Source organism: Naegleria fowleri, assembly GCF_008403515.1.
Source record: "Naegleria fowleri strain ATCC 30894 chromosome Unknown tig58, whole genome shotgun sequence".
Lineage (NCBI taxonomy): Eukaryota > Heterolobosea > Eutetramitea > Acrasida > Naegleriidae > Naegleria > Naegleria fowleri.
The window spans coordinates 67336-90364 of record NW_025407990.1 but is presented as its reverse complement, the minus strand read 5'-3'; the positions used below and the strand labels follow the sequence as shown (position 1 = coordinate 90364).

Sequence of the window (23029 nt, the reverse complement as noted above, 5' to 3'; positions counted from 1 at the left end):
TGAACGCTTCGAAAAGCGTCGTCTTCTTGAATCTTTTCCTTGTTCATGAATATACTTCTCAAAGAAAAAAGGATCGTCTTCTCGTTTCGAAGATTGCGACACATGATGAAATTGGAGAGATGAGAGTGACATTGCGAGAGACAGTTCAGCGTTTGCAAATCCATATAGGTCGCAATTTTCAACCAAACTTCAAGAGGAAATACAACTGACAGACGTTGTTGATTTTGACAGATCAGGTCATCAGACTCGTCCTTCCGATCTTTTGATCGGTCACTAGAGGTGGAAACCATCATTTTTTTATCGTTATGATGAATTTGTTTTTCACAATAAAGAACATGTTTATCTAAAGGAATTACTTGAAAAGCAATTCTTCAAGTTTCTTTTTCATCTCTTGCAAACGAGTTTCTAAATAATCGTTCAAAGCAAGTGCCTTTCCTTCAACAAAAAGTCTTCGTTGTCTCAAACCTTCCTCCAAAATAAATATTTGATTTTGAAGAGCAACTTTAAATCGTTTCAACAAGTGATCATGTTCAGGATGAGTATTCACATATTGTTCCGTAAAGAATGCAGAAATATACTTGTCTTGACCACCATTCACAGCAGCATCGATAGTACCATTCAGAGACATGGAAAGAGCATTTGTATCTGGTTGTTGATCAAGATGGTGATTAATGACAAGTTCTTCCAATTCATTGACCTTATCTTCAATATCTTTGATAGCATTTTCAAGAGGACACAAATGCAATAATTTGTCATTGGCAATATAGGATATTTTGTTGAGATCAATGCATGAAGAATAATCCTTATATTTCAACTTTTCACCCTTCAATAATTTTTCTTCATAAATCTTTAAGGCATCTCCAACAAGAACTCTCTGACGTCTACAAATGGTTGGGAACTTTTTAGGTGTAATATAAAAAGTAATTTCTCTGTGCATGTCCTTATATTCATTGTTTGTCTTTTCTTTGGATTCTCTATATCTTGATTCAGATTTGAAATAATTGACATTGTGAAGTTTTCGATAACATAAAATCTTGGGTGAAATTCTCTTATCTCGATGCATGAAAATATTTTCCCATTCAGTTTCAGAGCTTTGATCGACGTGGAAAGCAACAAAATATCTTCCTTCTTGATTTCTATATTGTTCAGGATCAGCTGGTACCTTTTGGAAGAGTTGAGCTTGATACTTGTCTTTGAGGCCATTCAAAAAGTCCATAAAGTTTTCACCCTCCACACTCTTGTAAATGTATGGACCTTGTAAACCCATTTTAAGGAATCCTTTACCCATAAAATTCACATAATAATAAGAGGCAAAGAAACGTCTCTTGGTCATGATGAGATTATAAAATTCACCTTCACGTTTCAATAAATTCTGAGTCTTGGCATACTTGTAATTATGCAAGTAATAATTTCGAAGTTGTCGTGAAAGTTCGATAGCTCTCTCCCAATCTTTACCCTTATCCAATAAATCAATCATCTTTTCATAGAGTTTAATTTTACGTTCAGCCTCAGATTGTTCTGGATATTCATCGGAATGATAGGGCAATTTACGTTCATCATTCCATTGAAGTCGTTTGGCATGTTTATACAGGACAAGTGCTGCTTCAATAAAGTTACCATTTCTTTCATGAACAGCGCTCAATTTGTCCACATATTGATAATAGAGATCATAATTGTGATTGACTTTGAATGATCTCATGACATCAATACAAGCTTCACAGAATTTATGTTCATCCTTATCTTCATAGGTTTGAATTTGTTCGACTTGAGAAATCAAAGTCTCTAAACGATTCAATAATAACATTCCTTCCTTTCCAAGTTCTTCTTTTTGAGCATTGGAAGAGGAAAGATTTTCTTGGAACATGGTCTTTAACTTGTCTGTGAAATTTTCTTTGAAAAGACTTCCAATCTTGGAACGAACAACTCGACTCTGAGTCACAGCTTCGCATTGTGCCAATCGTTTGTGATTCTCAAATTCAGTTTCGAGAAGAGCATAGTAGAGTTTGATGGCTGGATCATGCAACAATCGATTATCAATATTGAAGAGACTCATAATTTGGTGAACAAGTTTGGGTACAAAGATTAATTTGATATCCTTCTTCATGTTCTCGTGTTTGTAGACCTTTTCATACAAGTGATGAAGGAGAAGGAAACGATAATCTTCATGACGAGATTGTATTTTGATTCTCTCATAGGTTCTCATCTTTTCAACTTCCATCCAATTAATGAAGCTGAAACAATGTTTGAAAAGAAGGTCCCACAATTCCTTAAACTCGGATGGAACACTCTCGGCAGTTTCTCCATCGTCATTAATATTATTCACAATATTCGTCAAACTATTCTTGTAGCTCGTGAAATGATACAACAAAACATTACAAGTGGAAACAAGAGATCTAAAGAGAGTATTGTACATGAAGAGACGGAAACCAATCCACTCACGAGGAATGTTGTTGTTCTTACCAGTAATCAATTCATGAAGATATAAAATATTCTTCACCGTTTGTTGAGATAAACCAGTAGCAACATGTTCATCTTGGATTAAATGTGAAAGTAACAAGACAGAGCTTCCACTGTACATTTTCACAAAACTGATAATGGAACACATTAAATCTCTTCTATTGTTTTCAATGGTATCGAGAGATTTTTGTTTGTCATCAATTTCTTTCTGTAGAGCTCCCTGGTTCACATTGGTTCGTGTAACACCACCTCCTCCTCTTCGAGCTGCTTGTTTGGATTGATCCGATTCATTTTGAGATTCTAATAAGAGTCTAGTCTTGTCATCAATTTCCTTCTTCAATACTTGTGATTCAGAGGTGAGCAATTCGTATCTATCTTTGATCGTTTGGAAGAGTTGATAAATTTCATAAATGGTCTTTACGAGTCCATCTGTAAAGTTTTCTCCTTCTTGTGGAACATTAGCCTTCATCCATGATGCGGAAATGGTCTTTCTCTTCTTTTGGAAGGAATAATTTGGAGAGTTATAATTTTCAGTCATACTCTTGATGAATGAGGTTGGTGTTGAAGCACTCAAATTGTGTTCTTGATTGAATATCAATAATTGTTTTCGATTGGCTTCAAGCATTAACTTTTGAGTGGCGTGTAACAGTTCATTGAGAAGTAAAATTCCAGATTCAAGATCGCCTCCATTTGTTTCGAGAATACCATCACGAATGACATCAATCACATAGGGAAGTACCACTTTACGGCAACCATCACGATTGAACACTGTGGACTTTAACACACAACTCAGAGCCAACATTCGATTCGAATAGGTCTTTTGTTCTTTTGATTTCTTTGTATCTGTTTTACCTGTAGAGTCAACTGCTGCTGAACAATTATTCATGGCGAGAATGAAATCAACCACTGCACGACCCATCTTTTTATCATCCTTAAATACTCGATTCACTTCATCAAAGAATGAGGAACTGAAAAATTTCAAAAAGTTGGCCTTCACACCAAGCATTGCATTTTGTGGGTGCTGTAATAAAACTGTAATCAATTTCATGAGAATGGAAACTTGTCTTTCAAAATCTTTTTCATCCTTTTCAGTTTGTCCATATCTTTCAATATAATTCTCTCGAGATTTAACAATAAACTTGGCCCAATAGTCAATACACTTAATAGATTGAGAGAGAACAGGAACAATTTTAGCAAGAGAAGCCGCAGGAACTTGAGTCTCTTCAAGAATTCTCGAAGAAATGGCGTTTGTAGTAGAGTTGGGTGTACTTGTTGGAGTGGAAGAACCATTTTCAGAATTCATGGTACCATTTTCTTGTTCCAATTCGAATGGCATCAACTTATCATAGGGATCTTCTCTGAGAATTTCATCTTCCTTTCTCGATTGAATTTTACAGAGATCTGAAATGAGGAATTTCAAGAGCCATTTGTAAGCATTGACAGATTGGAAGTAGTTGGTAATGTACTCATCAATCACACGCAAGAAAGGCCAAAATTGTTTTTGAGACAAAATGTTGTTAATGGCCTTGTAAGTCACTTCGAAAATCTTCTCAGGAACATTAGCCTTGTCTTCACTCGCGCTCAAAATATCAAAAAGCGCACCAAAGATTTCTCTAATGAAAATGGCAATACCCATCACATCTCCCATGTTGAAGGTGAATTGATTGACAACATCAGAAACACTTGTTTGGGTCTTCCAGTCTAACAAATTCTTCATGTCGGGATTTTGAGTAATTCTTGTACTCACAACATTGAACGAAACAACAAGTTTTTGTCCCTTCGTTCTATGAGTTTCTCGTTCTTCAGGATTCTTATGAAAATCAAAAATACCTGAAAAATCTCCTCCTTTGAATTTCTTGGTGACCTTATAAATATTCACTTCGACTACAGGCTGTTTGTTGTTGTCATTAAAGTTTGCTCCACTATTCGCGTCTTGTTCACTCTTACATGTGACATCCAACAATCCTGTTGAATTGGTCATCTTCCAATAAGCAAATCCAATCAATTCTTTAGTCGAGTGTCTCGATCTGCAATTATAAATCTTGAACACAACAATGGATCGATCAATGAGATCAGGTTCAACACTCATTCTAAATGAGTCTTTCCATTTAGGATTCTTGATGTGATACAATACAATTGAGCTGAATACCTTTCTCTTGTGATTTGGAACTGAAGAGGGTAAATTACCACTATTGTAGTCCTGAGCAAGGTTATTGTTGAGTGGAATCATGGGTTTCACTTCAGCAGGAATTGAAGGTGGATTTTTAGCGGTTGAAATGGTTGCCTGATACAACTCAACCTCTACCAAGACATTCTTGTATTCTTTGGCATTGGCCACCAATCCTTCAAGAGTAATGTAAATATCATTACGACGATCACCAGGAGAGACTGCACTAGGGAATTTGAGCATTTGAACGACTGGTTTGGATCGAAGGTTATCCTTTGAGAAGACCACTTCTTCGTATTCACCAATGAGCATATTGAGAGAGAGTCCGAATCGAATGAGTGAATCTGAAACTTTGGAAATATCTCTTGGAAGTTCATTGGGAATTTGACCTGCATGCTCGTTGGCAAGTTTGATGAGCGTCTGATGGAGCGCATAAAAGTTTTCTTCCTTTGCTGTTTGATACACAGAAAGATTCTCAAAGAGAGCAGTCTCACCACTCACAATGTTGTTAATCACTGTTGGATTCACATCCGCAATACCGACCCAAATGGGTCTCTTGACATCGACAGTATCGGTGTTTGGTGTGTCCTTATCTTTCTTTTTAGCTTTTTCTTCTAAAAGTACAGGTCCAACTCTATAAAACTTAGCGACAATGTACAAATCCTCCTTAATGTCATTGCTGGTAATATCTTTGATGATACATCTTCTCTCAGAGAAACCTTCTTTGGTCTCTGCAGGAATTTTACCAAGTTTTCTCTCTGATGGAGTCAATAAAGGAACCATGAATGGTTCACTCACAAATTGCTCTGATTTCTTACTATACAATGAAAGATCCATTTCAATTGCATACTCCGTGTCAATTTGACAAAAATCAAGAGCGAGTAATAATTGAGTGTTACCTTCTGGTAAGTGATAGAATTGTTTGGTATCATCACTTCCAAGAGCATGCGCTGGTTCAGTATCAAAATCAGGTAAATGGAAAGGTAAACCCAATCTTCCAAGAGCACCACCTCTACCACCTGCTTCTCTCTTGTTATGATTTTTTAATCTCTTTTGTCTTCGCTCTTTCATTGCATCAATTTCACGTTCCAATGTTTGGACATAGGATCTATAGAGTTTAACAATGGTAGTTACTGTTGATGAAGAAGAGAGAGCGGTCGAGGAAATTTCGTTTTGAATCATATAGTTCACAATATCGGCGACTGTTTGCGATGGAGGTGGAAGAGCAAATGCATTTTCTCCATTTTCTCCCAATGACAATGCATTCTTGTCGACATTGGCATCGGTTTGCAAGATTTCATCCAAAACTTTACCCTTCTTTCTCACAATGATATCATACAAGAGAGCATTACAACCCTCTTCAACAAGCTTAATTACATTGTTTTGAAGCTTGAGCAATTTGTTTTCAGTTTTGATCAACCCATCATTTGGAGATACTAGGGCTTCTTTCAATCTCTTTCTGAGATCAAAAGCCTTTTTATATTCTTGCAAATCAAAGAATAATTTTGAGAGAATATCATAAATTCTTTCAAATTGATCACGATCTACAATATCCATTCTCTCTTTAGATCCATCAAAGAAAGAGAGCCATTCTTCAGTTACCAAAAAGATATTAAAACAATGTTCAATTTCAAAGTCCTTTTCATCGAAGAAGCCATACTTGCTCTCTGCAAATTCATTACCGTCCACCTCTTCAGAAAAGTTCATCTTGGGGTTGGATCTCAAAACACCTCCGAGAGCAGACAATGGAGCAATCGAGTCTGTACCCGATTTATTCTCTCTTCCGATCATCATGGAGGAGACTTTATCCGATGAAGTGGTCGCATTTTTCTCACCCAATTTTAAGGCTTTCTTTTCTTCGATGCGTTTGATGGCACTCAATGGGAAGAAGCCTTTGGGAATGGGAAAGATGGAGATTCCACTCACATTGAAATCGAGAGCAGTCTTAATGTCGGTCAATAAATTGGCTCCACCTGTTTGCATGTCGTCCATTGAGAGTCCTCCACTTGGAACACCTGTCGTGAGTGAATTCAAAGAATCCATTCCCGAATTGGGGTTGTTGTTATTGTTCAAAGATGCAGCAGCAGCAGAACCGAGTTGGAGAGCGTTCATTCCTCCTCCAGATCCTCCTCCTCCTCCTGCATTGTTGGGGTTCGAGAGATTAGAACTCGAGAGATTAGATGTGGAGGCCGACGAGGATGCACTCGTGGCGGTCAAACCTGCTGCTGAAGATGTGTTGGACGATGCATTGGTGTTGTTGCTGTTGTTGGATTGTGCCGTAGAGGTTGAAGAGATGGCAGAAGAGGTATTGTTGGAAGAGGACATTTGTTGTGCTTGTGAAGAATTTTGCATATTCAGTGATGCCAATAATTTGGCAATGTAACGATTTCGAAAGACACTTCCTTTGGCCCATCCATCTTTTTCTGATCGAATGTACACCAAATCGCCAACATTGAGATCGAGATGAAGAGGATGTTGTCTGATGAATGGTTCAACGACTGAATTCAGTTTTGGATAGAGGTTTGGATGATGGTGGCGGTTCATGTGGTATTTGTTGGTGATAGTTGTTGTGAATATGGTTGTGTGTTTCATGTGGAGGAGTTGGTCATGGTGAGGTCGTCGTTTTCGTTGTAATGGTGTTCATATGGAATTTGTCGACATGGACATGGTTGATTGAGAATGTAGTGTGTATGGAGGTTGTAGTATGAAGATCATCATGATACACAAGTCAGACACCAACCATGGTTGTGAGACATTCATTGTTCGTACAAAATATGTGTGTGTGTTTTTGATAACACCATGTTAAACACAGGTGAATGACCCATTTGTGCCATGATCCAAAAGTTCAAGAGGATTGTTGTTGATCATCGTTATTACAAGATGGATTCGAATCAATCCACACATTGTATCCATCCATCATGAATGGAAAGCCGAATCATGATGATGAGAGAAAATGAATGTCAAGTGATGATTCATCAAGAGCAACAACAACAACAAGTTGACAACAAATCATCAAATTATCATCACACAATATATATTATTATAAAGAACGAACCAATCATTCGCAACACCACGCATTCACACTCAAAATTATCACACTTACCAATTCCATACTTGTTCACAGGAATCCACTTGGACATATTTCAAAAGATCTGTTGTTGTTGTTGTTGTTGTAATTATCTTTTTCTTAGAATCACACACACTAATAGTACTCTCTACTATTAAAAACAATAATGTAGGTGATGATGATGACAGGAATCTCCTATTGAGAAGAGTCTTGTTGATGTCACAAAAGCAAACGGAAGATGACTGTCTCTCTCTCTCGACCAGGTAATGGCAATTTTTTAACGTTTGATGTATTTTCAAATGTCATCATCTGCTCAAAAAGTGGTAACAGATCGACTTGCTTCAAAATGATGAAGTGTTGATCAAAAGATGGCCAATGTCCATCATGAGATTTCAATGTTCCATTGGCCATAGATCCTAATTATTTCTAACGGCCATATCTCTTCCCAATCATTCGAAAATCAAAACATGTTGATATTAGGAGTGAGCATTAATGAAAGAGCAGTTCAACTGGATGGGATTTAAAAATTAATTTTCAATTAATTCAAAAAAATTGTGTTCCTTCTTTTCTTGAACACGCTCTGTGCGCCATTCCCCTCATTCCTTCTTGACTGGTGGTAAAACTCTGAGTTTCGAAATGAATCACAAAATGAACCACTCCGCAACCATGTCCATGATTGATTTAGTGAAAAAAACGACACAACATGTTTGCGAACAACCCTCCACTCATGTCCGAATCAATTCACGAGCTCTTGAAAAAACATGTGAAATTATTTCTCAACACATTCATCAAAAATTGAAACAACAACAACAACAACAAATTGGAACACTCACCACAAACTCAACAACTCCCTCACTCATTGAATCTCTCTTCATTGAATGGGACAATGATACCTTACATTACAGAAATTTACAAGAACCATCTCTTACTTGCCAATACATTCTCGTTCTCTCTTCCATTAATTTCTGTTTTTGGCCACATAATGATTCCAATCCCAATGATGAATTTGAATATGGACATTTGGCAGGTGCCTTACGGAAAGTATTAACACAAGATCCGAATGCCTTTCATGCTCTTGCTCTTTCACAATTATCCGAGGAGAAATTTATTCATGAATGGATGAATGGAGTAAAAGTTCCACTCGTTTCAGAACGTGTACGATTGATACGAGAAGTGGGTTCTGTTCTATTGGAACATTTTGAAGGAAGTGCTTTTCATTTGATTCAATCTGCTCAAAAGGGTGTCAAAAAATTGGTCTCTCTCATCACTCAATATTTTCCAGGATTTAGAGATTCTTGTATTTACTCGAAAACTGGACATCAAATTCATTTCTATAAGAGAGCACAAATATTTTGTGCAGATATTTATGGATGTTTTAGAGGTGAAGGAATTGGTGAATTTGAAGATATTCATGAATTGACCATGTTTGCGGATTATCGAGTACCACAATTATTGAGTAGCAATATTCATTTCATTGAGAATATGAACACTATTAATGCTACTGTTAATGATATGACAAATATTAATGATGAGGATGAGAATGTAGTACTAGTCTATAGTTCAGAATTGAAAGATAAAATTGCTCGACTACAACCATTGGAGTATAGTTCCCAAATGGAAGTTGAAATTCGAGCATTTACCATCCAAGCAGTGGAACAGATGAGACAAATTTTACTCGAAAAGCACAGGATCAAATGTTTGAGTATTGAGATTGATTGGATGTTGTGGCAAATTGGTGAAAATGCAAGAAAGACCATCAAGCCTCATCATCGAACACTTTCCATTTATTATTAAAAAAAGTTAAAGTTGTGTTGATACAAGGTTTGTTGATGGGTGGGTGGTGTATATCATATCATTTGGGTACAGTTGTCGTGCTGCTTCAATTCGAACATGTTGTTCTCGGGACGACTCTTAAGGCTCTCTGTGACACAACACGCTTGAACGAGTGTCACCAAGAATTCCGCAACACAAAAAAATACCGCACGCTCTCGTTGTGTTCATCCACTACCAAAAAATAACGCACCAGAGCGTTCCGATATCACCAAAGAGACGAACCGCGTGTTATTGTCTTCTACAAGAACTTCATGAGTGGCTTTCAAGAGAAGGTCATCATCATTGCTTCTAATTTGATTGTAAATACAGTATCCTCGTGCCCATAATATTTTTATTCAAGACATCCTCTTCATTCCGTCAGTTGCGGACAAACCATCTTTTCATATATTGTGCTAAAAACCAATCATCATAAACGCACACTTTCTCAGCACGTCTGACATTCATTCCGTATTTATGTCCTCTATCCCATCAACAAAAAAAAGAAAACAACAACAGACTTCTATTGACTTTACAAAGCAATCCGATCAAACCAAGAAACTTAAACCTTCAAAAATAATTCAAGACGAAGAAGACAACGACGTTGAGATTATTGATATTACAAGTGTTGCCTCATCAAAGCCTAAAATGAAAGCAATGGCAGTAACATCATCATCTGCAAGTACAAATTCTTCTTCATCACCAAACAATAACAACAATTCAACACTAACATCCACTTCGTCATCTTCAGGAGGATTTACTAAAAAGTCATTGACTCCATCCACTGGAGGTGGGTTGACCAATAACAACAACATGACCACCTCCCCCCTTCCATCAGCATCACAAAAAAAGAAAATACTCAAAATTAAGCCCTTCACCATCAAACCAACCGTTGATGAAAATTTCGAAGAAGAGACTTGGAACAAACTTAAATCAGCCGTAATAGCCATTCAACAAAAACAATCGATTTCGATTGGACAAGAAGAGCTTTATCAACTTTGCTCTGATTTGTGTAGACACAAAAAATATGAAAGCACTTTTAACAAATTGAAAGAATTATGTAGCCAGAATATTGAAAGCATTGTGGATGATTTAACCAACAAAACACCAGAGCATACTGCTTTCTTGAATATTGTTGTGAAAAGCTGGGAAGACTTTACAGAACAATTGAAATCTATTCGATCAATATTTCTCTATCTTGAAAGATCCTATGTGGTTTCCTTGCCAGATAAAACCATATGGGACATGGGATTAAAAATATATAGAGAATGTCTAAAGAACAATGAACAAGTAGGAAAAAAGATAATTTCTGGTATTTTATATCTCATTCAACAAGAAAGAAATGGTGAAAGCATCGATAGGTCCATTGTGCAACGTCTTGTGAGAATGTTGATGGCCCTTCAATTATACGAAGATTATTTCGAAAAATCATTTCTCGAAGAAACTAGAGATTTCTACTCTGCAGATGGACTAACGCATGTGGACACGCTCAATCCTCCAGAATATTTATTGTACGTTGAAACTAGGTTAAGACAAGAATCAGAAAGAGTGAACAATTATCTGTCAAAGACAACTAAACGACCACTCATTCAAATTACAGAACATGAACTGATCAAGAAACATGCAAAAACCATTTTAGAAAAAGGATTCTATGAAATGATGGAATCTCACCGAATTTTTGATCTGAGTCGATTGTATGGTTTATTAAGATTAGTAGATGAACTGGAATTACTCAAAGAATATTTCACAGACTATATGAAGGCAAAAGGAAGTAGAATTGTTAAAGATGAAGAAAATGAAAAGAATATGGTTCAAGAGACTCTACAGTTAAAAAGCAAGGTCGATGAGCTGTATGAACAAGCTTTTCACAAGAATGAACAATTCATGTATGCCATAAGAAAGGCATTTGAACACTTTTTGAATTTGGTTCCAAACAAACCAAGTGAACTGATTGCAAAATACATTGATTCGAAATTGAAATCTGGTAACAAGGGATTAACCGAATCTGAATTGGAGAGATGTATGGATAACGCACATGCCATTGTCAAATACATTCATGGAAAGGACATCTTTGAGGCATTTTATAAGAAAGATTTAGCAAAGAGACTCTTATTGGGAAGATGTGCGTCCTATGATGCAGAAAGGATAATGATCGCTAAACTCAAAACAGAATGTGGTCCTCAATTTACGAACAAACTTGAAGGCATGTTCAAAGATGTCGATATTTCCAATGAAATGATGGCAAACTTTAAGAAAAGTAAGGAATACAAAACATTATGTTCCGAGTTGGGGGCAGACGACTCCTCGACCATGCCTTTCGAGTTAAATGTCACCATACTAACGAGCAGTAATTGGCCCAATTACACTCCAGATACTCTAAATTTACCAAAGGAAATTTCATTGGCTCAAGAGGCCTACAAGGATTTCTATGTTAACAAACATTCTGGTCGTGTTCTTAAGTGGATTCACAGCCTTGGTCAATGTACTTTGAAATCTCTCTTTCCTTCGGGACGAAAAGAGTTACTTGTATCCTTCTATCAAGCCCTCACACTCTTACAATTTAATAACCAAGACAAAATCCCTTATACAGAACTGAAAAAACTCACAGGTATCGAGGATGCAAAGGAGTTTATGCTCACCATGCAATCCCTAACATTACACAAAGTGAAAGTATTGAGAAAGGAAAGAAAAGGAACAGACATTAAGGAAGATGATGTGTTCTTTGTGAATGATGAATTTACTCATCCACTCACTAAAATTAAGGTCAACTCTCTGCAACTCAAAGAAACTAAAAAAGAAAGAGCAGAAACTACTGAAAAGGTTCTATTAGATCGAAGTTATGTCATTGATGCTGCCATTGTGAGAATTATGAAGGCAAGAAAAACTCTCACTCATCAACAATTATTGGCAGAAGTGTTAAAACAAATTCGATTCCCAACGACTGGTCAAGATATAAAGAAGAGAATTGAAAGTTTAATTGACAGAGATTATCTGGAAAGAGATACAAATTCACAAGCTGGTAGTTCCTCCTGTACCTACCATTATGTTGCTTAGAAGACTTTCTTTTCAGAGGAAGAGAATTGCTGAGAAAGAGAGATTGAGATGTAACCATTGAATGTATTTGTTGTTGTTGTACAAAGCGTAGTTCCAAAAACATTAAAGTTATTTGAAAACTATTTATTGACAAGAATATATTTATCAACAAGATTTTCTTAAATTGGTAATGAATTATATCTTTGTCTTGTCATGAACACGCAATCGATCGCATCATCTTTGCGCATTCGCGAACTAGTTTCAATAATAGCCCTTGAAGCAATTCGAGCCATGTGTAATCTTGTCCGTTTGTTTGGACAGGCACGGCACGAGTGCTCATGCCTCTTCCACTCGTTGTGTCAGTTATGACCTCCAAAGTATTTTTGAAGTGAAAAAATGAAGAGAAGTTTTGATGAAGCCTTGTTGGGTGATTGCAATCACCAACCCAACAACAGCCACACCACCACCACCACCGACCATCCTACCACCACCACCACCACCAACACGACGACGACAACTGCTCACAACGTCCAAGAAGGTCATCATCATCACCATGGGTTGTCCTCTTCCCCATCATCATCAACCACCACCACCACAGTTGAAACAACAACAACCCTAGATCCGAACACTTCTGCTACTCACCAACCGCATCAAGCCTTTTCCGATCCCTATCATCGGATCACGCCACTCATGATGAGTGCAACAACAGGAACTCATCAACCACCAACACCCTCCTCATCAGCCTCTCCAATGAACCAACCACCACCACCTCAATCACATCATCCAGCACACTCTCAACAACACTCTTCTTCCAGCACACTTCATCGATTAGCCATTCATAATGCCACCATGAACACAGTAGTTCAGAGTCAGGCCATTCAACGATCTTCAGGAAATGCACATTCCAATAGTGACCATTTGTTGACTCAACCACCACCTCTTCTTGGATCCTCTCAGTTGTTGACGCATTCTCCTCCTTCAAAGAAATTAAAACTTACTTCACCAAGTAATCAAACTCAACCCTCGTCGTCGTCATCTCCCTCACCTATTCATGGCTCATCTCAACAATCTCTACCTCCAAATTTACCAAATCTTTTACCAAATTTAATGGGCAATCATTTACCACCTTTGAGTAATTTCTTATTTACACCTCCACCTTTTTTACAGGCTGTGAGTCGATCACGATCGAATTCTTCATCTTCGACAAATTCAACACAAAATTCTTCTCAACCACCCACCATGATGAATCAACAGAGGAATAGATCTAATTCAGCAGCAACTACATCAGCAGCAGTGACAAGTAATTTATCATCTCTCCCTCCTCAGAACATAACGAACCCTTCTTCTCTTGTTAATAACAATCCTTCATCCAGTTCAATGCCTCAAAAAAATCATCCTTCTCATCTTCACTATCCACATCAATCTCAACAACCAGTCATTGGGCAACAACAAACACCAGTATTATCTACTCATGGTCTTTCTTCAAATCAAGACCAAAATGCAAGAAGTCAAAAATTAAAAGAGACCTGGGTAGAAGTTTACAAAAGCTTAAAAAAACTGGAGGCGTTTGTCAGTCAAAAAACAACACAATCATGTACAAAGCCTTGGGAAAATAACGAACATGTTACATTGTTTACTACCATTTATGATTTATGCATTTTACCTGATTCTGTTTATTATGAAGATCAACTCTATATTCTCTATTCTATTTATATTAAGAAATATTTACAAACGACCATTGTGCCATGTTTGAAAGACAAACACTCTGAAGATTTGTTAAATGAAATTGTTTTTATTTGGGGAAATTTTAGAGATATATTTGTGAGATTTTGTTCCTATATTTTTAAATATTTGGATCAATTTTATGTCGTTTCTAATTCAAAACGAACATTGAAAAGTGAAGCTTTTTATTCATTCAAGACAGTGGTTTTTGATGGAATGAAAAATACATTGAGACAAATTGTTTTAGATAAGATTGATCAAGATCGAAAAAATTTCCATTCTGATGCCTCCTTTTATTTGTCACAACGACATTTATTGAGACAAACTCTTGAATTATTCATTGAATTGGATCATTCAAATTTTGTACCAGTTCCAGATGGAACTCATTCCATTCCTTCTCATCAGCAGCAACACCAACTGCAAACACGTGAAAGTAGCAACCACAACAACTCGAGTACTCCAATTGTGACCCCTGTGAACGCCTCTTTTACAAATACGACTAGTTTGGCCAGCACCACACCGTTGTTCTCATCCTCCTCTACATTAGCATCCTCTTCTTCCTCTCCTCCTACATGTCCCAATGCCCATCATTGTGAAGAATATGTGGAAGATTTTGAAAAATTTGCTGAAAAAGAAACGAGAGAATTCTATCATAAAATTGCAGAAGATTGGATTGAGAAATATAATCTTACAGAATATTTATTAAGAGCTGAAGATTGTATTCAACAAGAACAATCAAGAATTAATGCAATATTCCCAACACACTTTTCACAAAATAAGCTCATGAAAATTGTGGATATGGAATTATTGAAAAATAAGGAACAACGTTTATTAGAAATGTCTGGTTCAGGTGTGAAAATTTTAATCAGAGATGAAAAGATTGAAGATTTAAAAAGATTGTATCGACTGATGAATCGAGTTGAAGGAGGATTGGAACCTGTTGCTGAACTCTTTAAGGAGCATTTGATTTTTGTTGGAAACGATTTGTTTAGCAAGTATGAGAGAGCAACTTCTGAAATGATTAAAGGAATACAACCGAATGCAAGTGGTGTACCATGCACTGTTGTGGATTCTACGAGTGCAAATAGTAGAATGAGTGGTGGTGGTGGTGGAATGAGTGACACCTGTAATGATACTTTGAGTGCTAGTAGTAGTAGTGGTAGTAGTTGCGAATCATCGATCATTTCAAATGAAGTGTATACCAAATGTGTGAGATTCTTGATCGAATGCTATGTCATTGAATTGATGGAATTACACAAAAAGATGAAAAATATTGTGAATGGACCATTTTGTAGAAATGTCATCTTTCACAAAGCTATGTCCGAAGGTTTCAAACAATTTGTGAATAAGAATATTTCACTTGGTCAATTTGAAATTCGGGTGGTTCAACTATTTGCATACTATACAGATGACATTTTGAGAAAAAAGACAGATGATAATTTAGATTCAATTGTTGATTTTATTCAATTCTTCTCGGATAGAGATATTTTCATTGAAGAATATAGAAAGTTGTTTGCTGTTCGACTTCTCGTTACAGATTATCAAGAATTGGAGGAACGAATGATGATTTCAAAGCTAAAATATCATTACAGAGGAATGGCAGATATTTACAAGCTAGAGAAAATGCTTACTGATAAAACTATGGCCAATGACATGAGACAAGACTTTCAAAATTATATCACAACACATAATATACAGCTTCCCTATGAAGTGAATGTCACTGTGTTGACGATGGGAATGTGGCCTTTAAAAGCCAAAGAACATATGAAACTTCCAAACGAGATTGCTGAATCACAGACACTCTTTAAACGATTTTATGATGACAGAAATAGACTGAGAGTGTTAAAATGGGTATATTCAAAGAGTATGGTACAATTACTAGCTCACTATGCGAAAGGAAATCATTTATTGGAATTGTCCACTCTGCAAGCATCGATACTCTTATTGTTCAATGAACATTCTTCATTGACAGTGAAAAAAATAGAAGAAATGACTGGTTTGACTTATGATCATTCGACTACATCCCAAACACAACAACAAGCTGAACATCAAACAAGCACTGACGTCAAACCGTTGGCAAATTCTTCCGAATCACAATCTTCTTCATCGTATTCATCCGATATTGATTTGAAACAAGCGATTGCATCACTTACTACCGAGAAACTACCTCTTCTTATTGCTACTAGTACTCCTAATGCAAACAATAGTGGTAGTAGTAGCAGCACTCCTAGTAACAGTAGTGGAACATCTGCTGCCATGACACTCACCATCAATGAGGCATTTCATAATCGACTTTACAAAATTAAGGTACCTCTTCCCAGAGTCACTCAAAAAGATATTCAGAACACACAAGCATCTGTATCCACAGATCGTACCTATATTTTAGAGGCATGTGTGGTTCGAGTGATGAAAACAAGAAAGACCATGAACATTCAGAGTCTATTTAACGAGGTTGTGACACAACTCATTCCAATTTTCACACCAGATGTCAAACAAATCAAAAAGAGAATTGAGTCATTAATTGAAAGAGATTTTTTAAAACGAGATGAAGTTAATAACACACTAATACACTATGTTGCTTAAATCACACCAATTAAATTTTGACCAATCTGCTCACCATACTTTGGCCTCTTGTTTCTGCGATCTCATACGGTGTTTTTCCTGCGTTGTTTTTAATGGACCTATCTGCACCCAATCGTAAAAGCTCCTCTACAGACGCAACCCTTCCAAAATAGCAAGCAATGTGAAGCGGTGTATCTCCAAACTACATAACAATCGTACCATGAGGTTCAACATCTCAACTTACGTAAGCCTTGCTATTGACGTTTAATCCTGCTTTCACAAGCACCTCCAGTATTTCAACATTGTCTTTTGAGGCTGCGCCATGAAGGGGGTTCTTGGTGAACGAAGTGTTGGAAAGAGCTCGAACAAGGAAGGTTAACTTACCCACTGAATTTGGAGAACATTATGTTGAAGCATCCCTTGAAACCATGTCATTCACATACCTCAATCTGATTTGTGTGAGCTTGAGATACACAACAATGACACTTACGAACTAATTCCGAAACAATGTTCCGTTCCTTTGATCAAAATACTTACTTTCTGCAACACATCGATGAGGTAAATCTCTGTTGGGAAACATTACTTACATCCCCTAACTCCAACTTTGCTCCTTTGGAAATTAAGTATGATACAATTTCTTTGTTACCCTTAAAGGAAGCAGCAAATAGCGGAGTCTGGAAGAACATCGGATCTCTCTTACGAAAAAATCAAAACTAAAAGGATGCATACCCACTTTAAGAAAGAAAATAATAGATCAGATTTTCAGATCTTAATTAAGAACCACTTACCTCACTATCAAATATTCCAACATGCATAAAAGCATTCAGATCGGCCTTCCCTCCTTCTACAATTTTTTTAACGGCCGACAAATCACCCTTCGTGGCAGCCTCATAGAGTTCTTTTGTTGAGGGTTGAGACATTTTTTATTTGTTTTGGTTGATGGCAATTCTCGAGTGTGAATGAGTCCCTCACACGGTGATGATGATTCATTAGTGATGGAGGCCAGCCACATCTCATCACAGTGACGACCAAAATCCTTAATTCCTTTTCAAATGTTCCCACTCTCCCTTGAAGGTGTTTGGCTTCCAATAGTATCTTTCGTCATGATGATCATGTCCACATGATTCATCGCCACATTCTTCACCATTCAAGTGCTCACCTTCTTGAGGGTAGTCTTCTGTTTCAAATAGTGGATAATTGAATGGATAGCTGGAGGGGGTGAGAACAATGTTTTCCACATCCTGGTTGCGTCCTCCGAGCAGTCCAGCAGAGTAAATATCTCGTGAAACAATTTCTTGGACTAGTTCCGGAGTTTTAGACAATCGAGGAATCATTTCATTGAGTATAGAAGCTGATAATTGTTGATGTTCTGGTTTGTTCTCATCATTAGTAAGAATTTCCTTCATCTTGAGATAAAGTGGTAAATAAAGTTGATAATTTGGTTTAACTCTATTCTTCTCTTCCAATTCAACAATAAAGTTAAAACATTCATCAAATTTTCCATTCTCAATAAAACAATTCACAATATTCTTGTAAGTAGAATAATCTAACGTCAATTTAAAATCATTGTGGATGGTATTCAGGAGATGAAGAGAAAGAGGTAAATATCCAAAGAGACATGAAATAGTGATAAGTTCTAAATATATTCCTAGAGTCTTTGGCTCTTCGGCTTGAACATATTGATTTAATTTTGTTAGAGAGTTCAATAAAGTAAAATTTGGAGCGTTGGATTTTGTTTGATCTTTACGAGCATTTTGTGAAATATATCGATGAATATACTTGTCCAATTCTTTGGCCATTTTACTGCTTCCTTTTGGAAGGCATGATGAGGTTTTACTCCTCACAGATTCCCATAGCCGTAAAATATGATTTTTTTCAATTTCCGAGGTTTCATCACGAGCAAGGGGTGATTTACTTTCCACTGTTACACCTTGAACAATTCCGAAACTGATATGGTTGGTGCAATAATTGGTCCTTGTGATAGTATAAATGTTAACATTGTTGGTACTACTCGTATAAATCGGAAAATTAATATTTGAAAATAAGAGGGTTCTTGAAGAACAACAATAACGATTTAATAAAGAGAGTTGGGAGAGTTTCCCCATTGTCCCTGTGGAGAGCCTTCTGGGCATCATTTTTTTGTGGTGCAATTCAATTGAGCTTGAATCTTTCTTGTATCCATGAACATGCTGTTTGTATTTGAAAATTAAAACTGAGATGTCTGGGATCATCCTATTTCCTGTCAACAAAGAGACTCCTTGGTTTTCATTGGAATTCAACAACAAGGAACTCGTGCACGGAATCCACTTCCGAACGTGCCATTCCGAAAATTTCTGTTCTATTTTCTTCCTCAAACACAACGAATTGGTTCAAATCCCCCTCTTTAAAAAATGCCAAAATCCAAGTCACAATCCACTGCCTCGAGGTCATCGTCGTCGTCTCTTTCGGAACCCACCACCACCACCAGTAGCCACTCATCATCTACTACGACTTCAAATGCTTCCGTATCGAGCGATGAAGAATCACAACCACCACCACCACCATCGACTACCAAACAACGAATAGTAAAAACTCCATATACAAAGAGAGCTTGTGTCGGATGTCATAAAGCAAAGGTGAAATGCTCACATGAACGACCTTGCCATCGATGTACGGCGAAAGGAATTGAATGTGTGGATTATGTTCCTGTCCAGCAACAACAACAGCAGCAGCAACAACAACAACAAGCTACCCTACTCAATAATAATCATCACTCGACGTCGTCCTTGAATTCTCTCATCACACCTCATAATGTCATTGCAATTCCAACGACGGGAGCCAATCCTTTTATATTTTCAACTCATCCTTCGAATGGAATGGCAATGCCAATGGTTCCGGTGATATTCCCAATGACAGCTAGTGGTTGTAATATGGGAGGTGGTACTAGTGAGGCCAACCATAATAGTAATAATAATAATAACAATACTAATAGTAATCATCATCACCATGCCATGTTATTTGACCCTTCATCATTATTTACGAATATGAATCCTATGGATCATGCAATAAATTCCACCCTATCACAACATATTCCTGCATTGGATTCTTCCTCATCAAACGCTGCCGTCCATCATCAACCTCACTTTTTACATCCACCATTAACAACCTCATCATCATCAACAACAACAACAACGTCATCCACCACCGTCATCTCCACTTCATCTCATGGTGGTAGCAATCACATCACTAATACTCATCATCACCAAGAACAGTGTTGCTCCTCCGAAAACAATCATTTTAACGACTCACTTTCTCTTTCACCTTTTCTTTCTCCATTCGGAAAAGGAAAACAACATTTTGAACCTTTTCCATCCTTTCACACGATGAATGAATCAAACACAAGAATTGAAGAACTTGATTCGAGTATGGGATTCGAAGAGGAGGATGCCGGTGTTGACGAATCCATCATTGCTGCTCATCAACCAGAATTGGATGACACTTCTTCCTCTCGACAACTTTTACCTTACATACCCAATAATACACTTCCTCCATCCTCCACAAATTCAGCAAACAGCAACTCTGACATTGCAAATATTGGTAATTTATTATGTATGGTTATTAAGAAACAAGACAAGCAATCAAGAGAATTGAGAGAATTGAAACAAGACATTTTAGAGTTGAAAAATTACATTTTGGCAAACAGTAGAAATTCGAGTTCGAGTAAGAAAATAATTATTTCATAATAAGCATTTTCGAGATGTGTCACAATAGGGGCATGATCTCAACTGTTGCAGTGAGTCACACTGCGAAACATGTTTGTGTGTACAGACGAGCAATATTAAACAGCTTTTCATAAGCTCAGAATTATTATTAACGTATGAAGAAGAACAAGAGATTGGGAGTGGACTCACTCACCAATCTGGGCTTCTCTTTTCATACGGTAATAGTTATTGTAATCTCAGTGTCTCAACCATGTTTGCCAACTGTCCATTCCGGAACACGTTCTCCATTTCACGGCCTCCCGGAGAGGAGACAAATTTTGAAAAACTGAAAAAATGCAATCAGAAGACAACGTTCCTCCCATCTCACTCTCGGCTCAAAAAGAAGAGGAAAAGCCTTCAAACTCAGCAGCTGCTGAATCTTCTTCTGACAATGGAGGCCATACTCACGGATGGAATGCAGAGAATGTATCCTTCTTGGTGTGTAGGTTTTTGTTCTTGTGTTGAAAGGCTTTATCTCAAAACTCTGAAATAATTTTGTTATACTCCTCACCTCACATTATTGTTGGGTAATTATACCTCATCACTGATTTATGTGATGATATACATGAATGTGTGTTGTTACTCATCATTACAAAAGTGGTGGGTGTTTTTCAAGTCGTTATGGTCGTTCTGTTCTGGGTATTTTTCGATTATGAGCACTCGGTAACGAATTCAGATGAAACCTCACTCAATCTCGCTAATGAAGAAGCACACAAAGATGTGGTTCATTACTACAAACCCATGCTCGATGTCGGTATCATGGTGTTTGTTGGTTTTGGTTTCCTAATGACTTTTTTGAAGAGATATGGCTATATGGCCTTCGGAATGAATTTCTTTATTTCAGGTAAGTGCTTCATGTTCAACACAATTGGCACAATCATCAATTCACCATGATGAAATATAAATTGTGTTTGGCCGAATCTAACCTGATCATCTCCCTGTTGTTGTTGATTTTTTCAAATGCATTCCACCCTCATTATTATCATCATCTCAAAATATTCACAGCTCTCATTTTCCAATGGGGAGTTTTGAACCAGGCCTTTTGGCGAGGCGTTTATAAGGGATTTCCAGTTACTGGAGATCAAGTAAATTGGCCAAATCCAAGATGGATGGTGCATTTTGAACTCCAGGACTTGGTAGAAGGCCATTTCGCTGCTGCTTCTTTCCTTGTTTCATTTGGTGTTTTGATTGGCAAGACTACCCCTCTTCAAATTACTATTGCTGGAATAATTCACACTCTTTTCTATTCTTTGAATTTTTATATTGGTACTTGGGTGTTGAAGGCAAGCGATATTGGAGGATCAATGTTTATTCACTTGTTTGGAGCTGTTTATGGATTGATGGCTTCTTATGTGTTGTGGAATAAGAAGGCAATTGCTGGACATCCAGCCCAATCATCTCGTTACACTTCTGATCTTTTCTCATTGATTGGTACCATCTTCCTTTTCCTTTGTTGGCCATCATTTAATGCTGCTGTAAGTTTTATGAACACATAGTATTTACATACCTATGTACCTATATATATTGTAGTTATGTAAGTTTTAATTTTGCGGAGATTGTTCACATCATAGTATTTACAATGTAACAGCCCCAACTGGTACAACTCAATACAGAGCCTTCATTAATACCATCATGTCCTTGATGGGATCAACTGTGGCCTCGTTCTTCTGCAGTAGATTGGTAAGAAAAGGAGTTTTTGCGATGGAAGACATTCAAAACGGTACTTTGGCTGGAGGAGTAGCTGTTGGTGCAGTAGCTGGTAAGTCTTTTCAATAATGCCAAATATATGAAACCAACCATTGTGTTTGTTTGCATTCTTAATTTCAGATATGGTTATTTTACCAGGAGGCGCTTTAACTATTGGTATTATTGCAGGATTTATTAGCGTTTTTGGATTCAAGTTCTTTACTCCAAATTTGAGAAGATATCTCAAATTGCACGACAGTAAGTTTAATAATTTATTTGACACCACTAATTTCTAATTTAAATGAATAGCCTGTGGAGTTTTGAACTTGCATTGCATTCCAGGATTTATTGGAGGGGTTGGCTCAATCATTGCTGCAGGTGTTGCAGCTGGACAAAGAGTCAATTACGGAGTTCTCTATGATAAAATGTTTGGGTATGTATTAGTATTATTTATAATGGGAATTTGTTTTTCAATACTTAACAACGATTAATCATTCTGAATGAATAGAAACGGAACTCATCAATGGGGATATCAATTTGCCACATTGGCCATTACCATTGGAATTGCACTTGTCTCTGGTTTATTGGCTGGGTTGATCATTAGATGGTTGTTCCCAGAGAAATCTGTCTTCTATGACGAACCTTACTGGGAGGTTGCAGATGAATCATTATTGGTTGATGAAGAACCACCTAAGGAAGCTAAGGAAGAAGAGAAGAACATTGAGCTCAGGGCTGTCAACGTTTAATAAATTTGACATAATATTTTATTACTAAGGAAAGAGACAG

The 23029-nt window shown here is 37.1% G+C and overlaps 8 protein-coding genes across 8 annotated transcripts; 5 read left to right on the top strand and 3 right to left on the bottom strand.

Annotated features, from left to right (window-relative positions):
* Positions 1 to 352: 352 nt before the first annotated feature.
* On the bottom strand, positions 353 to 7764 carry FDP41_007088 (uncharacterized protein; the record flags this gene model as incomplete). Its single annotated transcript, XM_044710794.1, has 2 exons — positions 353 to 7122; positions 7728 to 7764. The coding sequence occupies 2 exons, from the start codon at positions 7762 to 7764 to the stop codon at positions 353 to 355; spliced, it is 6807 nt and encodes a 2268-aa protein (XP_044558414.1).
* Positions 7765 to 8339: 575 nt separating this feature from the next.
* On the top strand, positions 8340 to 9485 carry FDP41_007087 (uncharacterized protein; the record flags this gene model as incomplete). The annotated part of the gene is made up of 1 exon (XM_044710793.1): positions 8340 to 9485. The coding sequence occupies one exon, from the start codon at positions 8340 to 8342 to the stop codon at positions 9483 to 9485; it is 1146 nt and encodes a 381-aa protein (XP_044558413.1).
* A 492-nt stretch (positions 9486 to 9977) lies between these two features.
* On the top strand, positions 9978 to 12554 carry FDP41_007086 (uncharacterized protein; the record flags this gene model as incomplete). The annotated part of the gene is made up of 1 exon (XM_044710792.1): positions 9978 to 12554. One exon carries the CDS (start codon positions 9978 to 9980, stop codon positions 12552 to 12554), a length of 2577 nt encoding a protein of 858 aa, XP_044558412.1.
* A 375-nt stretch (positions 12555 to 12929) lies between these two features.
* On the top strand, positions 12930 to 16838 carry FDP41_007085 (uncharacterized protein; the record flags this gene model as incomplete). The annotated part of the gene is made up of 1 exon (XM_044710791.1): positions 12930 to 16838. The coding sequence occupies one exon, from the start codon at positions 12930 to 12932 to the stop codon at positions 16836 to 16838; it is 3909 nt and encodes a 1302-aa protein (XP_044558411.1).
* Positions 16839 to 16848: 10 nt separating this feature from the next.
* FDP41_007084 (uncharacterized protein) lies at positions 16849 to 17737 on the bottom strand (the record flags this gene model as incomplete). The annotated part of the gene is made up of 5 exons (XM_044710790.1): positions 16849 to 17019; positions 17062 to 17204; positions 17405 to 17427; positions 17518 to 17549; positions 17606 to 17737. 5 exons carry the CDS (start codon positions 17735 to 17737, stop codon positions 16849 to 16851), a joined length of 501 nt encoding a protein of 166 aa, XP_044558410.1.
* Positions 17738 to 17854: 117 nt separating this feature from the next.
* Positions 17855 to 18952, bottom strand: FDP41_007083 (uncharacterized protein; the record flags this gene model as incomplete). The annotated part of the gene is made up of 1 exon (XM_044710789.1): positions 17855 to 18952. The coding sequence occupies one exon, from the start codon at positions 18950 to 18952 to the stop codon at positions 17855 to 17857; it is 1098 nt and encodes a 365-aa protein (XP_044558409.1).
* A 255-nt stretch (positions 18953 to 19207) lies between these two features.
* FDP41_007082 (uncharacterized protein) lies at positions 19208 to 20539 on the top strand (the record flags this gene model as incomplete). The annotated part of the gene is made up of 1 exon (XM_044710788.1): positions 19208 to 20539. The coding sequence occupies one exon, from the start codon at positions 19208 to 19210 to the stop codon at positions 20537 to 20539; it is 1332 nt and encodes a 443-aa protein (XP_044558408.1).
* A 312-nt stretch (positions 20540 to 20851) lies between these two features.
* Positions 20852 to 22989, top strand: FDP41_007081 (uncharacterized protein; the record flags this gene model as incomplete). The annotated part of the gene is made up of 7 exons (XM_044710787.1): positions 20852 to 20999; positions 21156 to 21401; positions 21563 to 22036; positions 22146 to 22316; positions 22385 to 22501; positions 22553 to 22676; positions 22752 to 22989. The coding sequence occupies 7 exons, from the start codon at positions 20852 to 20854 to the stop codon at positions 22987 to 22989; spliced, it is 1518 nt and encodes a 505-aa protein (XP_044558407.1).
* Positions 22990 to 23029: the final 40 nt, after the last annotated feature.